The sequence below is a fragment of the Tenrec ecaudatus genome, chromosome 4 (genome assembly GCF_050624435.1).
Source record: "Tenrec ecaudatus isolate mTenEca1 chromosome 4, mTenEca1.hap1, whole genome shotgun sequence".
NCBI classification, from domain to species: domain Eukaryota; kingdom Metazoa; phylum Chordata; class Mammalia; order Afrosoricida; family Tenrecidae; genus Tenrec; species Tenrec ecaudatus.
This window is the reverse complement of record NC_134533.1, coordinates 67,639,202-67,657,479: the sequence shown is the minus strand read 5'-3', so window position 1 is coordinate 67,657,479 and position 18,278 is coordinate 67,639,202. Positions and strand designations below refer to the sequence as shown.

General features: G+C 37.2%; 1 protein-coding gene across 1 annotated transcript; it reads right to left on the bottom strand.

Moving 5' to 3' along the window:
• Positions 1-5,372: 5,372 nt before the first annotated feature.
• On the bottom strand, positions 5,373-6,308 carry LOC142446873 (olfactory receptor 52E2-like). Its single transcript, XM_075548607.1, has one exon. It carries the CDS (start codon positions 6,306-6,308, stop codon positions 5,373-5,375), a length of 936 nt encoding a protein of 311 aa, XP_075404722.1.
• Positions 6,309-18,278: the final 11,970 nt, after the last annotated feature.

Below are 18,278 nucleotides of genomic sequence, written 5' to 3'. Positions count from 1 at the left end.
GTTTATATACAAGTTCCACAGGAACACAAGCAAATGTACTGGAATTCTCATAATCCACCCTGATATGCATACTTCATACTTATTCAATCTGTATGCTGACCAAATCATCAGAGAAACTGGATTCTATGAAGAACAGTGTGGCATCAAGATCAGAGGAAGGTTTATTAACAATTTTCCATATGCAGATGATACAGCTTTGCTTGCTGAATGTGAGAGCTTGAAACACTCGCTAATGAAAATCAAGGATTTCAGCCTTTAGTACTACTCATGGCTGGCAGCCTGCCACGTGGCCTGCTGATTGGGGGAACTGAAAATTGTCTACTATGTACCCTGACTACATTGGGTCTACCGAACTCAATCTCTACTAGTTTCCCACGTGTTTTTTCCTCTTGTTTCCTGGTTTGACAGCTGGCAGCTACAAGAGCTTGGAAAGACTTCCACCCAGCACAGCATATAATAACATGGGGTAGAGTCAGACTGGGCATGCTTACTGTGTGGATAACTTTCTTTATATGAATCTCTTTCTTATACATATATGTACCAATGGGTTATTTTCTTCTTGAAAACCCAGCCTACCCTAATATAGAACATATGGGCATCACACTGACTATATCTGTAGAAAAGGCAATGAAGAAGCTAAAAAATTATGTGTCAAATCAGGGTCAAGAGTCTAGTTTCAGACTCAACATATGAACTTGAGTCTATCCTACCTGAAACTAAAGCCATTTGAAGAGCAGATTTTATTCTTTGATCATTGAACACTAATGATCCAAGGCCAGGGGAGTTATAGGATGACATGAAAGATATCAAATATGAAAAAGAACATTAAAAATAGTGAAAAGAAGAAAAAGACAAACGGATGCAGGAAGACAATCTAAAGCTTGCTCTTACAGGTAGAATAGCAAAAATTAAAGGAAGAAATGATTAACTAAATTAACTGAACAAATTATTTCAAATGGAGACTTTAAAAGACAAAGAAAAGAATTATAATGAAATATGAAAATATCTGGAGGTGGAAAACCAAAATAGAAGAACACATTTGACATCTCACAAACAGAGAGAACTGAATTACAAATTCAATACTCAAGTTGCAATATTGAAATATTCTGGGGAAAATTTCTTTATATGAATATATAAAAAATCACCACCAGTGATGGTGGTCTTAAAGTCGCAAGTGGCCATCTATTGGTGTTTCCTTGTCCAGAGCAAAGAAGAGTAATGAAAAGTGAGAAGCATATGAAAACAATTAATTTCTCGGATTTAGAGACTAGTGGAACATCCAGTTCCCTGACCCTGTGAATATAAGAACAACATGGTACTTGGGTACCATTATCAATGGCTCTAAACATCGGGTATGTCTGCTGCACAAGAACTCTGTAGATATTAGTTTGAGGACTAAGGTTCACCTGACCTAAGCCATGGTATTTTCAATTGCCTAAATTGAATGTGAAAGTTCAACAATGAGTAAGGAAGACAAAAGAATTTATTATTTGAATTATAGTGCTTGTAAAGAATATTGAAAGTATTATGGACTGCCAAAAAACAATCTGGCTTGAAAGAAGTACAGCCAGATTGCTCCTTCGAGGTAAGATGGTGAGATGTTGCTGCATACTTTGAACAGGTTGTCATGAGTGACCTGTCCCTAGAGAAGGGCAATAGCTTCGTATAGTAGCAGGGTAGTGAAAAGAGGAAGGTATCTACCAAGAAGAATTGACATCATGGCTGCAACAATGGGCTCAAACACAAGAACTAAAGGGAGGAGGGTGCAGGACCGATGGTGTTGCCTTCTGCGGTACATAGGGTTGCTGAGTCGGAAACTGACTCAATGGTAGCTAACAACAGCAACAATTCCAACCTTGAATTGTTTGATCTTATATAGTCCTTATTAGTACACATCACTCTATTGCTTTTGTTCATTTAGTTTATTATTAGTTATTGTATTACTTCATGTAATTTTGACACCATTTATTTAAAGATGGACTTATAACTGAATGCACATTGCTTTTATTAGGACGCATATCATCCTAACATGATAGCTGAGCTAGCCCCTAGGCATTTCTGGGCTATCATCTTTACAAGAGTAGATCATCAGATCGTTTTTCACCCCACAGAGTGTTGGGAAAACCTTTGCACCACAAGAGTTCCTTGAATACGCAGGACATAGAATCAATTGCACAATGCATTTTACACAGAATCTTCAAAGGATTGACTTTACTCTCCTTGATTCATAATATGCCAAATAAGACCTCCTCAGTTTATTAGTTTGTTACATTTTTAATAGGTCACAACTAATTGCCATGAAGCCTATTCCAACTCATGGTGACATTATAGGGCACAGTAGAACATCTCACTCCATTTTGGGGGGATATAACTTTTTTTCTGAGCACAAAGCCTCATCTAGAAGAGCAGCTAGGGGATCCAAAGGGATGACCTAGCAGTTAGCAGTACATCACATAACACAGTACATCAACAGATCTTATCTCAAAGGCCATATCTTAGTCTAATGTACCTCTCTGCTAAGAAATGTATATTCCAAAAATAAGGTACATTAGCCCTAAGCTTTGCCACCTAAAATAAACAGTTTTGTCATAAAATGTCTATTGTTGATATAAATCAATATGAACTGTCAAAAATTTTGTTTCAAAGGGATTGCTGTATTTTCTCGCATTGCTTTTTCATGTACAAACTAGTTTTATCCTGTTAATATTAGGGGTACGTTTTAACCTGTATTACTTATGTGTTGTATATTTAACTAAATCACATGTTTTTCATATCAAGTACTTAAAATGTAAATTAAAGGCAGTATTTTTAAAGGCTAAAATTAAAAGATAGATGCTTTCAAGTTATGATTGTTGACTGATTTTTAATTCTGAAATTTCACAACATCAGTGCAGAACAGTGAATTATTTATAGCTCTTCAAGCAATAATCTGTAACTTACATCAAAGGACCTTTTCTTGATAGGTTTGGGTATGAGGAGGCAATGGAAGATGCTGACAGGTTTTATTTGTGAGTGCTTGCAGTCAGGATTCATTATGATTGTCCTCTGTGCGCCATCTCAGGGACAGGGAATGGGACCTCATTATTAGCAAGATAGATGAGGCAGGAGTGGGAGTAGCCTTGGAGACATGTATCTAATGTGTCTTTGCTGGACCTCTGGTTCCTGGATTTGAAATTGAGGACCATGAATTGACCTAATTTCATCAGCTCCTGCACCCGTAAGAAGAATGACGATCTTCCAAGTAAACATCTAAGTTTGAATTTTGGATTTACCTGAGCCCACTCAACATGAGTCATTTTCTTTAACTCTGTGAGTCCTGGGTGTTCATTGTAGTACCTACAAACCTTGGAGCATAAGCCAGTATAATAAGGGAGCAAAAGGAATGTCCTAAGGGAAGAAGGTGGTAGTTGATGCCAGAGGTGATCCCAGAGGTGATGGAGCACCTCAGTTTGGAAAGGTGATACATTTGTGATGTATTTAATAGCTGACTTCTTAGGATTAGTCTTGTGTTAATTTTCTCAAATAAATCATTTTCACAGTCAGGAAAATTTCATGGTCACCACTGTACAGTACACTTATTTAAAAAACAAAAGACTATCTTAGTTATATTGAAAGAAGGAAAAACTTCATGCAGAACAAATTACTGTAGTAACAACATTTACATTCAAAGGGGCGCGTATCAAAACATCAAAAAGATACTGGACTAGTAAAATGGTAAGATAAAACCATAAGGGAATTGAGGATTGGAAAAGACAACAAAAATGAGCAAGAAAAATGTTTTGTTTTGTTTTTACATCATTTTCATAGGGGTTCATACAATTCTTACCACAATGCATACATACATCCATTGTGTCAAGCACATTTGTACATTTGTTGCCACAATCATTCTCAAAACATTTGCCTTCTACTTGAACCCTTAATATCAGCTTCTCATTTTCCCCCCTCCCTCCCCACTCCCTTCTCTCTCATGAACCCTTCATAATTCATAAATTATCATTATTTTGTTATATCTTACACTGTCTGATGTCTTCCCTTGCCCCTTTCTCTGTTGACCATCCCCTAGGGAGGAGGTTATACGTAGATTCTTGTAATTGATTCCGCCTTTCCACCCCACATTCCCTCCACCCTCTAGGCATCGCCACTCTCACCACTGGTCCTGAAGGAATCATCTGTCTTGGTTTCCCTGTGTTTCTAGTTGCTATCTGTACCAATGAACATCCTCTGGTCTAGCCAGATTTGTAAAGTAGAATTGGGATCATGATAGTGGCATGGAGGAAGCATTTAAAAACTAGAGGATAGTTATATGTGTCATTGTTGCTACACTGAACTCTGGCTGGCTCATATCCTTCCCACAGCCCTTCAGTAAGGGGGTGTCCTGTTGCCTACCGATGGGCTTTGAATCTCCACTCTGCACTCTCATTTACAATGATATGATTTTTGTTCTTTGATGCCTGATACCTGATCCCTTCGGCACCTCCTGGTCAAACAGGCTGTTGTGCTGCTTCCATGTGAACTTTGTTGCTTCTGAGCTAGATGGTCACTTGATGGTCTTCAGGCCATTAAGAATCCAGATGCTATATATTTTGATAGCTAGGCACCATCAGCTTTCTTCACCACATTTGCTTATGCACACATTTGTCTTCAGTGATTGAGGTAGTTAATTTATTTTGCTAACCTGGCCGATAAACACATGTGGGATTAATTGAAGGGTGGAGAGATAAATGGCTAGGCAAGTCTCGCCTTTCTTGTCTCTTGCCCTTTGATCATCGGACCAATGTGTGGCTGCCTTGCTTGTTCTGTGCCTCAGTTTGAAAGCTACACTACCTGTGGGACACCTAACCCATGGACTGTGTAGCTGTAATTTGAGGTTCCTTCAAGACCTGCTTTGCCACACAATTGGAATTTACATCTCTTGAGCTGGGGACTGTCAGACCCTGTCATCTGGCTGACTGTAGGTGACTTGCCTTGCTGTTTGCTGTCTGTGCCTGGATAGCCTGGATTGCTCTACCAAGGACTACCTGATGGCCCTCAAGACTTGAAGGACTGCCAATGTCTCACAACTGGTTCACGGGAGTGAGTTACACTGAGCCGTTTGTACTGCTTTTTAAAATTAACTGCTTGTTTCTTGTATTATATATCTATCTGTATAAATATATAGAGAACCCTGTCTAACACAGTGATCATATCAGGAAAATGGGCACGTTTTTTAAAAAAACATTTACAAGTGTAAGTTTGGTGTATTGAAAACATTTAGATGGATAAATATAAATATATTTTGAATATGTTTCTTATGACAAAACATTCTTGCCTAGGATTTCATAAAATTGCATATTGAATCTCATTCATATGTGATACTACTCCTTTAGTATTCTTTATTTTTGTAATATTATTTTCTTCACACGGTCATAGATCTGCCTCGTTCTGACTCCGTAGATCACAGGGTTGAGCATCGGTGGCACTATGACGTAGAGATTGGCCAGAAGTATGTGGATATAACGGGGAACATTTCTGCCAAAGCGATGTGTCATAAAAGAAAAGAGGGCTGGGGTGTAGAAAGCAAGGATAACAAAAACATGTGAACCACATGTGCTGAGAGATTTAAGTCGGGCTTCACGCGAAGGTAGACGGAAAACAGCACGGAGTATTTGGACATAAGAAATAGCAATGGCTATGATATCAAACACTAGATTACAAATGGCACACAGACCATAAATAACATTGACCTTGATACTGGCACAAGACAGGCGAGCAAGACCCATGTGCTCACAATAGGTGTGAGGGATGACATGATTCCCACAGAAGGGCAGTCGTATAATAAGAAATATAAATGGAAGTGCAAAAATAAATGACCTCACTAATATACCAAGACCGATTACAGAAACAACTTTGGTAGTGAGAATGATGCTATATCGAAGTGGGTTGCAGATGGCCACGTAACGATCATACGCCATTGCCACAAGAACTGCTGATTCCATAAGTGTGAAGTTGTGGATGAAAAACATCTGCGTGAGGCAGGCATCAAAGACCATCTCTCTAAGGTTGAACCAGAAGATGCCAAGCATCTTAGGGATGGTAGCTGTGGAGAGTCCCAAGTCAATGGTGGCTAACATGGCCAGAAAGTAGAACATGGGTTGGTGCAGGCTGCTCTCTGTCTTTATCACAAAGATAATCATGAAGTTTCCTAAGAGTGCAATCATGTACACAGCACAAAAGGGAAATCCAATCCAGATGTGTAGTGTTTCCATTCCTGGGATTCCTAGCAGTAAGAAAGATAAGGGGTGGAATTGCGTGTCATTGGTAGGGAGCATGGTACATAGTAATGCATACATCCACTGTTGTATACATCCAATCCTCAGGGCACCGGATAAAATACTGCATCATTGGAGATATAAAAATGATATAAGATTATAACATATGTAAATATCTGTAGATCATGCTATAACTTAAATGTTACTAGGTTTGGAGCACTAGCTACAAGTGGTATCTCAGCACAAGTTCAGAGAGAAAATTAAACAGCAAATGCTAATAAATGTTGTATGTAGTACTTTCCATTTTTGCCAACATCCTCTTTTCTTTTCGTTTGAAATTAGTCTCTTCAATGATTTTATATTAAGATTTTGCCTGAACTCTCACTTTACTTTCTATCATCAGCATCATTACTGAAATATCATGTTGAGATTTTTAGCAAATTTAAATTCTACTTAGTTATTATAAAATGGCTATTAATTCCAGTTGATTCAGTAAAACTAATAAAATAAGAAATAAGCATTAACATACCAAATCCAAACTCACTGCCATTCAGTCATTCTTACAAATAGTACCTCTATATAGGTTACTGAGTCTCGACACCTTTATGCAAGCTGACAATCTCATCTTTCTCCTGCGGAGCAACTGGTGGGCAGAAACCATCAACTTCACAGTTAGCCACCCAATGCTAACCTAGTTAACATAGGACCCCCGGACTCAGTATACAAGAAGTATGATAGTCATGTACAGACTCATTAGCATTCACACCAAAATCTTACAGGTCCTTTAAAACTGAAAGTCACTTTAAAGTCTATTTAGTCATTACAAAATACCACCAACCATCTGCTAATTTCTTCTTTTATGATGCCTTGTGTGTTACTATGATGCTGGAAGAGATGCCACCAAAATTTCTTATACCAATAGCATTCTTCCTAGTGGAAAGGTTCCACTAGAGCTTCATAACTTATACAGGCTATGAATAAAAGCTTATTGTCATAATTTTGAAAATAACACAATGAAACCTCTGTGCATCAGAGCTCAATATTGACGTATGTAGTTTTGGAAAGTGAGCTCATTATGTAAGAAGAAACTGAACATACATTGTGGTCAAAACTGTGATCCTGAATATCTCAAAGATCTTGAAATGGCATAGAACTATACAATATTATGTTTTGTTGTACATCATGTTTCCATAAGTCAAGATATCTTGAAAACAGCTAGAAGTTGCAAATCAGTAGCCTGGGTGCTTGATTCTATAACTCAGAAGTTTCTCAATACTCGTATACTTTATAAAGGAAGAAATTCTGAAATCTTTATTAGAATGTATTGCTTATTTGAAATGTTGGGATCTGCCATTGTTCCAAGAAATCAAAGAAATGATTTTTAAAAATATAATTGTTACTTGTATTAGTGCCAGGAATTTTATTTTAATGATAATTGTGATAATTACAAAGTAATATGCAAAATAAGACAGAAACCTCCAAGCTTTTCCATGAAATTCTGCAACAGAAATACTTCTAAAATTTAATGCCTAATCCGGACTTCAACAAACTCTAATCTTAAATTTAATCTTATATTTGTTGTCAAATATCTAAGCAGATATCATTGTCATCCAATGCATTGGATTACTCGAGATAACCTTAGAATGACTTTTTCTGTTTCTTTTCTCTACCAAGTTAAAAAATGCACTGTTAATTCTACTTCTAAATTTATCAATAAAATCAGCATATACCTCACTTCTGCTTGTACTATTTTAAAGTGTTATGTCTGCTGTCCGTGATAGAATAGAATTTTCTAGTTCTGAAAGAGTGAGCTCTGTATTCAGATTGAATGTGCTGAAATGCAATGTTAGTGTTTGCTCTGTAGTGAAAGAAAATATACCAAAAAGCATAATTTCCTATTTGTGTGACCTTTCAAATAGATTAGGATTCATATTCATTTTCTTCATTTACAAAGTAAAAATGTTAAAAATACAGAAATAAGTGAAAAGTATTGATAGCACACTTCTAGTTTACATATGCATGGGTTTAACATACATATGTACACATGTTTAAATATATCTTTATGATAAGTTAATGGCTGTAGACAAATTTTCTCAGTAATATGTTGTCTTAGTCTTATTATACTACCTTAAAAAAAAAGGTATAATCAAAGCCGTTGCTGCTGAGGATATCTGCTGCTCAGTCGGTTCAATTCAAGGTAGGGAGGGCAGCTCAAAAAACTACGGTAGCAATTTTGGGGACTCTCAGGGAGGTCGTCAGATAGAATTTCTCAGAGGACCCATGACAATCATGGAAACTTATTACAAGGTAATAGAAACTTGCATTGGTGACAAAAAGGCCAGAGAAGTTGTGCTGAAATCTTTTTTCCATCGTGACAATTCACAGGTTTACTCTTGAAGGGCAGTAAGGACTACTATATGATAATTTCCTTGGTAAACCTACACACACAATGGCTCTGCTGTGCAGACCACCTTGTTCCTAAAACTCAAAGAACCTTCCAAAGAAACAAGGTTGGAGTCCTGAGAAGATGCCAAAGCACTCATTTGAAGTGGTGCAAATGAAAGAGCACAGAATTCCTTGGGGGAAGATTTAGAGAAATGGAATCATCCATCACCTTCCAGAGTCTATAGACATATATGGAAGATGTGTCAAGAAAACATATGCTTTACTTTTTATATTTTATTTAATAAATATTTTATGAGTTTAAAACAATACTTTTTGACTTACTTTCACATTATACTTTAACTCATTGTTATTTCTATAGAATTTATTGTCTATTAAGAACTTGAAATGACTTTCCAAATCTACTAAAAATCATTATTCTTTACATATAAGACAGACTGATTTCTCAAAAATGCAAACAGAATTAATCCAAGTGCTTTTAGGAGTGTCAGGGTCATTTCTAATTGGGATCTTCTGTTCCTCTAAGTTTTTCTTTAGTCTTCTTGCCCCAGTGTTTGCTCTTTGTCTCCTCCTTTTCTATCACACCTTTGCCCCTTTATCTTTCACCATGATCTGGGGTGCCCTAGCAATCTGGGAGACAGAGAAGACTCACCAGACTGAACAACAGATTGTAGTCTTACCTATTTTGTCACTTCTCTTCCACTTTATGAGGGCATGGCTCTTGGCCTGGGAAGAGTCTTTAAATGAAAATTCCTCAGAGCCTGGTTGGAAAATCTCATAGGCCCTATCAATTGTGGTTTCTAAGCTGATCCATAGAGGCAGAAAGCCACTGGGGCCACTGTTAGTCAACAGCCAACACATGTTCCTGTGCCCTCAATGTGTGAGAGAAAATACATGGCATCTGAAAAAGGAGGTAGAGGTATGCCTAGCTCCAGCTCCTCTCACCAACAATGCTAATGATGAGCATTGAGGATCAGTGCATTTTTATCAATACAGTCCTACGTTCTGTGATTCTCCATAGCCTGTAATCACCATGGTTCCTCAGGGATGATTACATTTACCATGAAATGCAAGAGTGTGAAAAGAAACCTGAATCTGTTATCAGTAATTACTCAGAAATAATATATCTGACAGATTGCAGTGGAGTTGATTATAATGTATGGTGATCTGTGTGCTACATGGGTCTCTCTTGGCTGTAACCTTTATGGAAGGAGATTGTCAAGTCTTTTTCCCTGGTGCCAGTGGATGGGCCAAGTCATAATACTTTGTGTCAGTAATTGAGTGCAAACCATTTGGACCAATTGAGTTCAAGTAACGTGGGAAGTGATTGCTGCTACACAAAAGGGCAGAGGACTTTGTCTGGAACCACGAAATTGTTGAGGTGTCTTTTTGATGTGCCCATGCCCAATGATGGCAATTGCTAACTGTAATCTAGTGTTTGATATCACAGCTATGGCTATTTCTGCTGTTCACATGTACTGTGCTATTTTCCCTCTACGTCCTGTGAAGCCAGGCCCCAAAAATGTAGCACATGGGGTTCACATATTTTATAATTCTTGCTTTCTATATACCAAACCTCTTATGACAGATCAGTTTGGCCAGAATGTCCCCTTTAGATCCATATATCTGACCAATCTCTGTGTCATGGTGCCACCGGTGCTCAGCTGTACTATCTATGGAGACAGAACCAAACAGATCTATGTCAGTGTGAAAAATATTAATACACAAATAAGGAATGAGAGAGGACGAGCAGCTCTAATGAAAGAGATTCAATAGGCAATTTTGTGTGACTCTAGGCAAGAAAACACGTTCAATGCATTTTACAAATGTCCTGTTTCTAAGAATTTTATTGCACTAAATTTCCATCTGTATTTGCAACCACTTCCTTACCACTTTTTCTGGGTTCTCCTTTCCCATAAAAACAAGAAACCCAGGGAGGAAGTGGTTGGTATAAGCAATGTTACATTGAGGGGATTGCACTGAATGAGGTGAAACAGAATGTGTACAAATTTTAATGTAAAGGAGATAGTCTTCCTTATATATCTTCAACTAATTCACAATAATAAATTTTAAATTAAGCAAGCTAAGCTGAAAAGAACACTGGAACACGGTTCAAATCTGACTTACATAGAATTGCCATGAGTCTTACTCGATTGTACGGTCAGAGTTATAGGAAAAAAGTAGATCATATGCAGTGACAAAGAAATGATGTAAGCAGAGACATATTCTAAGAATGAACCAAAAGAAACCACTTAACTAATTAAAAAAAGGAACAACACACATAAATAAAAATGCGTTTGTCCTAACTGCGCAAGCCAGGGAAAGATGCAAGAACCGCGAAGACTCTGGAAGAGAAATGACCTGAGCAGAAATGCACAGAGAGCAGTAATCATAACAAGGGACTAGAATATTCAAAAGTGTGTCCAGTGCTGCTGTAACATTCAACAGATCTTCGATTAATTCAAACTATAAGTTGTTATTTCATTCATTATTGGAGCCTTTTTTCTCTCTCACACAAATGCCTTCAGTACTGCTTGTAGATCTTCTTCAAGACCATCGGCTCTTGATCATATGCTGCTTCCTGAAGTGGTGGAACGTCAACCAGTGATTTGAGACACTGCTACAGCATTCCACATATCCCTTTTAAAAAAGCATCTAATTGTGATTGGATCACTGCTTACAGATCAAATTAGTTTTCTTTTTAATCATTATATTGGGGGCTTGTACAATTCTTATCACAATCCATTCATATATCCATTGTGTCAAGAACATACGTACATTTGTTGCCATCATCATTCTCACACATTTTCCTTCTATTTGAGCCCTTAATATCTGCTGCTCATTTTCCCTCTCCCTCTACCTCATGTACCCTTCATCATTCATATATTATTATTATTATTTTGTCATATATTATGCTGTCTGACGTTTTCCCCCACCCTCTTCTTTGCTGTCCCTCCTCCAGGGAGGAGGCTATATGTAGATTCCTATAATCAGTTCCCCCTTTCTACTCTACATTCTCTCCACCCTACAGGCATCGCCACTCTCATCACTGGTCCTAGAGGAGTCATCTGTCCTGGATTCCCTGTGTCTCCAGTTGCTCTCTGTACCAATGTACGTCCTCTGGTCTAGCCAGATTTGCAAGGTAGAATTGGGATCATGACAGGAGGTGGGGGGGAGTTGGGAGGAAGTATTTAAGAAGTAGAGGAAAGTTATATGTTTCATCATTGCTACCCTACACCCTGACTGGTTCATCTCCCCCCCACGACCCCTAAGCAAGGGGTGGCTACCATTGGACTTTGAGTCTTCAATCTACATTTACCCACATTTTCAATTATATGATTCGTTGTTCCTTTATGCTTGATACCTGATCCCTTCAGCAGCTCGTGGTCACGCGGGCTGGTGTGTTTCTTCCACGTGGGCTTTGTTGCTTCTGAGCCATATGGCCACTTGCTTATCTTCACGCCTTAAGACCCCAGATGCTACACCCCTAGATAGGTGGGCACCATCAGTTTTCTTCACCACATTTGCTTATGCACACATTTTTGTTCAGCAATCGTGTTGGGAAGATGTGCATCCTGGAATGACAATTTATTAGAACAAAGTGTTCTTGCATTAAATAAGTGCTTGAGTGGAGGCCTAATGTCCATCTGCTGCCTTAATACTAAACCTCTAAATATATGCACATATATGTTTCTCCACACTCATATAAGTATGTTTACATATGTGCATTCCAGTTTTTGGACCTCTATAAATACCTTTTGTCTCCTAGTTCTTTCCGCTATTTCCTTTTACTTTCCTCTTGTCTCACTGTCATGCTCAGCCTTTACTTGGGTTTCAGTAATTTCTCTTGGTTACCTTGCCCTTGCTGAATCCCTACCAGGCCATTCACATCCCCTTGCTACTGATTTTGGATCACTTATTGCTCCCCTGTCCCTGGGTTGGTCAGCACCACCTCCCCTCCCCTCCTCCCCCTCTCCCATGTCCCCACGGAACCATTGGTTCTATTGTTTTCTCCTCTAGACTATTCATCCAGTCCATTTTATCTAAATAGATCTGTGGAGATAATAATATGCACCAAAAATCAAGTCATTGCAAGATAGGCAATGAGTGAGAACACAGCTATGACAATAAAAAGGGAAACCAATTACCCATAGAAGAATAAATTAATTAAAAGAAAAATTTTAAAAAGAAAGGAAAACCTGTAAATAGATAATGGTCTGATTTTTTATCTCTAGGCATGTCCTTCAGTCAGGCCCAATGGGGTACCATGCTCTGGCCCCAGAGTCAGTCCTTTTTGACTCTCTCAGGGTCAAATTAGTTTTCCATGTCATTAGTTAATCCACAATTTGTTTCATGTCATTTCTTATAATGCCTGCAAAGTGACATCACATAATGTCTCTCATTCCCTGTCTCTCCTGTTTTCATTGCTTCTTCTTATATAACCCTTCTGACATTTGTTCTTGGGTCAATGGCCATTTTATATAAACTGACTTATGATTCCAAAGTCAGCATTCTTGGGAAAAACAGGCCAATGCTGTTATATACATGTAATAATGTTGACCTATAGGTAGATGCTTAGATAGACAAGCATGCAAACGGGTGTGAGAATAAAAATGGAAGCATGTGCACAAATGTGAGTGGATATTTGCATATGGGTGTTTGCCTTTGTTTCAAATATAATTATCAATGCTGTAGAGCATGTATGAGCAAATTATGAAAACTCGTAAGACACAATTTTCCATATTATTCTGATGTTTCCTGTTTCTTTCAACAGCTTGTCCATTGAATCATTCAATATTTCTAATGAGGCTTACATTTTATTCAGTTAGGTCAATGTGAGAAATAGTGAGCGTAGTTTTCTCTTTAATGTCCTTAGCTTCAGGTCTTGGCACAAGTCATTAAAGTACTTTATCTTAACCTTGAAAGCAGCCCTTTTAAATTTTCTGTTTACCTCTTTTGCAGCATTTCTTTCACTTCCTATAACTACTCTACATTGAAAAGCATATTTCAGAGTCTTCTAACACCGATGCTGGTCTTTTCTTTATTTCTTTCACACAGGCAATTTAAAGAGGCTTTGCTTCAACATTTTAATATGTTTTTTTATTAAACTGTGAAAAAATACCTAATTCCCTTATTTACAACTACCTCAAGAGGTTAATAAACATCCAAGTTCAGACCAGAAACACTAACTCCATCCAGAAGCATTAGTGATTCAGGAAATGACTTTCTGCGGAGCTTGATTTACACACAGGTGATGGACCAAATCCTGCTATCAGTGTGACAGAGGAAAGGAAGAGTGAACTACTTCCAGATCACAGGCACCCAGACCTATGACCTGCAGCCCTACTCTGAAACATCTGCCATTGCCGCTAGTCAGGACCCATTCTGCTGACCATGAATGGTTTGTAATGGCTCTGTAGAGAGGAGAAATTTGGATTGGAACATGTCCCAATTGTATTTGTCCTGGGTCTTTTCATTTCCAGATTCTGGAATACTGTGTAGGTAACTGAAAATTTTATTTGGTAAAGAAATAATATGGAAAGGCTCTGTTCCATTCTAGAATTAATTGCATAATAAGGAGGTGACTGCCTGGTTCCTCTACATTGAGTTATCCATTTTATAAACAGTTGATTTTGGAGATGTCCTTATCCATCTTCCTTCCTACTTTTGGGAATCACAGGACTAAAAATATCCAAATATAGATGGACTTTCCCCTTTGCGCTATGTATTTGATTGCAATCATCAGAAACTTCAATACGTTGCTTGTTATCTGGACTGAGTGCAGCTCGGGCAGCCTGTGTTCCACTTCCTGCTATGACTATCAGCGACTGTACCTGCTCACAGCCATCAGCACTAAGGTGCTTGGTATTTTTTGGTTTAACATTAAAGAGATATTCTTTGATGTCATCTCACGCATAAGCTTTTTGTTAGCATCTTCACTGGTATGGAGTCAGCAGTCCTGGCTTATTTCTGTCATGTAGCTGTGTGTACAATCATTCAACATAACACAATCTTACTAACAAGATTGCCCTCTTTCACTGGTTTGCAGCAATTGAGCAATCTTCCCTCTCTCTTGTCCCCTTGGTATTTCTAATCTTATGGTTCTAACTTCTGTGATTAGGATGTTACACCCCCCCCCCCCAACACACACATACAATACATATATTGTGGACCCTTGGGTCTTGCTCATCTGCCCAAATAATGAAACACATAATTTCTGAGCTGGCAGCACTTACTAATATCAGAAGTTAATGTCAGAGTCATGATCTCTTCCAGAGTTGCAGAAGTTTTCTGTCTGCCTTCTTTGAGACCAGACCCAAGTTTCTTAGTACTTGTGGTTCCCATGTTTGTGTTATTTTGGCCATTTACACTCGAATTCTCTTCTCATTTGTAACCAATCTCTGGGGTAAAAATATTCTATATTACTACTAATCCTTCTGGACAATCCATATGTAGTGATTCCAAATATGTTCAACTTTGTCATTGATGGAGTCAGGACTACACGGATATTTCAGAGTGCTTAAAATGTGTGTTTCAGGAGGAGGAATGAATACTATACTCTAGCTTTTGTCTAAAGGATTACATGCAAGTATGTATGAGCCTGAGGAGTGAGGCAAGCTTCTGAAAGGGTTAATAAGATAAGGGTTTACTTCATTAAACAGACTGATGCTTTCTTGTGAATTTCATCCATTCAGTTGATGAGAAGACAAGCTTTGGGACGTAAGTCTCAAGCTGGATATGACTATTCTGAAAGTAAACTTGACCTCCCTTCTTAATAATGAGGGATATTTCGGCTTAGGCAACTTTTCCTTTTGTCACCAGACAGTTCCCCTTCTTGTCCTCTGCTTTTGTCGCTTCCTTTCTTTCTGTCCACCACCTTGAGCTGTCATTTATTTTTCTTCTTCTAGTGTGTCCTCTTCTTCACTTGCTCTTTCCTCTTCTCTTTCTCTTGATGTCTATTATTATTATAAATATTTAATAGCATCATTGTATCGATCTCACTGCCTGAATTAATATTGACTCATAGAGACCATATAGGAGAGGCTAGACTTGTGCCTGTTGTTTTTCTGAGACTGTAATTCTTTGTGGGATTAGAAAGCCTTCTCTTTTCCTCTGGGGAAACTGGTGGTTTTGAATTGCTGACCTTGCTGTCAGCAGCCCAAGAGTTAAATATTATGCCATTATCGCTTCTTACTGTAGTACAGATAATTGTCATCATTTCATATATAAAATACATTACTATGTATAATAGCTATTATTGTATATAGTACCACATGGAGGACCAAGATGTGTCTGATCCATGGTATTTTGAAATGCCTCATGTGCATGTGAAAGCTCGAGATAAATAAGAACAACCCCCATAGTCTTGGTGCCTTTGAATCCTGCTGCACACACACATACACAGCCATACACATAAGAATTGTCTCTCTCTGTGTACTGAAATACATACTATAATGAACTACATACTTAGTAATTTGTAAAAACAATATGAGGGCATTTTGAATCTTTTTGATTAAAGCTAATGGATGTTTAAGATTTACAATTTCAGATTCAATAACATTAAGTTTTATTCAAATACTTTAAAATAAAAGAACAAGAGCAGCCTCACCATGACCACCATCGTATACCCTAATAATAATAACTAGATGGTTGATAAAAGTTATACATCCTGGAATTCTATTATTTAGATTGCCTCAGAATATAGTAGTGAAACAAGGCACTCCTTAAGGTTTCATTCCTTGATTATCCTTATAGTTTTTTGAACTTTTCCCAAGTATGATTCCTAGTTATTTCAATAAAAATTCTAATTTTGTGAATATAAAATCCTTAATTAACTTGACAGTTCTAATTTAAAGTATAGTTGGCAACATTTTTGTTAACTTCAATTCTACACATGCTCATCCATCTCTGTATTTTCTTTCTTTATTTTTTCATCTCTTTATTTTCATTTTACAATGTTTATATTATGTCTACTTTAAGTATAATTCTTAAGATATAGTAGTCATTACAGAGATGACAAATGAAATTAGTTAATTGGATATACTGTCAGCAGTTCATTATTCTGCCATAACACCACCTATCTGCCATTCTGTTAACTGTTAACCTTGCTTCTAAATATCATGCTGGAAGTTAAGCTACTGTCATTTTAAGTATAGGTAGGGTCATGATGGGTAGATTTCAAAAGAACTTTCGGACTAAGACAGCTTAGGGGAGAAAATCCTGGTGATCTACTTTTGAAAATATGGTCAAAGTGGGAGGGGGGAGAAAATAGTCAGTGGAGACGCTATGCACCACAGCAGAAAATTAGCCTGTATAGTACCAGGAAAGCAATACTGCAGCCTCACCCTATCATGCTGGAAGGCACTCAATATACACAGTGCTCAAAATAATGCACCTGCGATAACAACCATTGGGAATTGGTACAGGACCATGAAACATTTCGTTCTGTTATACATGGTCTTGGCATGAGTCAGAAAAATCATGAAGGCAACTAATAACAGCATCCCAAAGAGCAATACAGAAATGGGAATCATGGTGTGATAAAAACCCATGATGGTTCAGATTTAGAAACATTTCAAAAGTTAAATTTAAAAGTCTAGTAAATAATTATGGTACTGATTTGATAGAAGAACATAGTTTAATTTTGTTGAATTACAGAAACTGGAAGAGTTTTTACATGAAAGTAAACTAGAAAACAAAACTAAATATATCTGAAGGCAAAAAAGAATCAAACCAGTAAATAGTCACAGAGTAAAGTTATAGGAAAGGAGAAATGCATGGAGACCGTGTCTAACGAATGAGATGTCATTATCTCTGGAATAATTGCCCATTACGAATCAGCAAGTTGAGGGGATGGAAGCCTGATCAGAAATGTGAATAGTTTTATTGGATAAAGATTACAATGGAAAATCAATATCTGCAAAGAAGAGTAACTGGAAATAATCTACCTATTGACCTGAACTTTGAAATGCTAAACCATGAGAGTAAGAATGAGGCACTACTGGAATTGAAGGGATTCAGAAATCCTTAATCTTCTATAAGAGTGGATTAATGAAAAGTGTTCTGAAGGAATATTTTATTTTTCTAATTCTAAAATAATGTCTATATTTTAAAAGCACAACATGTAAAATAATCTAAAATATCCAGTTAAATCTTGAGACTAAATAAAATAATGTTGTCAATATTATATAATATTTAAAGAGCATATAATGAGGAATGATAATATCTAAGTAAAGAAAATATAGATAATACAGTAATATTCACAATTCAGATACAGAATATGGTAACAGTTTTTTAAAAGGATATACTTAAAGTACAAAATATAACATTAAAACAATTGGAAGAGGTCTTGAAATTAGGAAAAAATATAAGGAATTTAGGAACATCATAAAGCAAATGCAGGCTGATTTAAATGCATACATAAAAATTATGGGAAGCTGGGAAAATAGACTATGCAGTATAAAACAGTTCTCAAGGATATTAGATAGATATAATTGCAAATTATTGATATAGTAAAGTAAATGGAAAAGTCTGTCCCTGCAATTGTAAATCAAATAAGAAAGCACATATAGAATGGAGTGGGGGGTATTTATGAAAATAGATATTTTGTGTATCTTTCAAAAAAAG

Bases quoted from the DNA above. Each gene is read 5' to 3' on its own strand.
- LOC142446873 (XM_075548607.1), bottom strand. From the start codon at position 6,308: ATGCTCCCTACCAATGACACGCAATTCCACCCCTTATCTTTCTTACTG.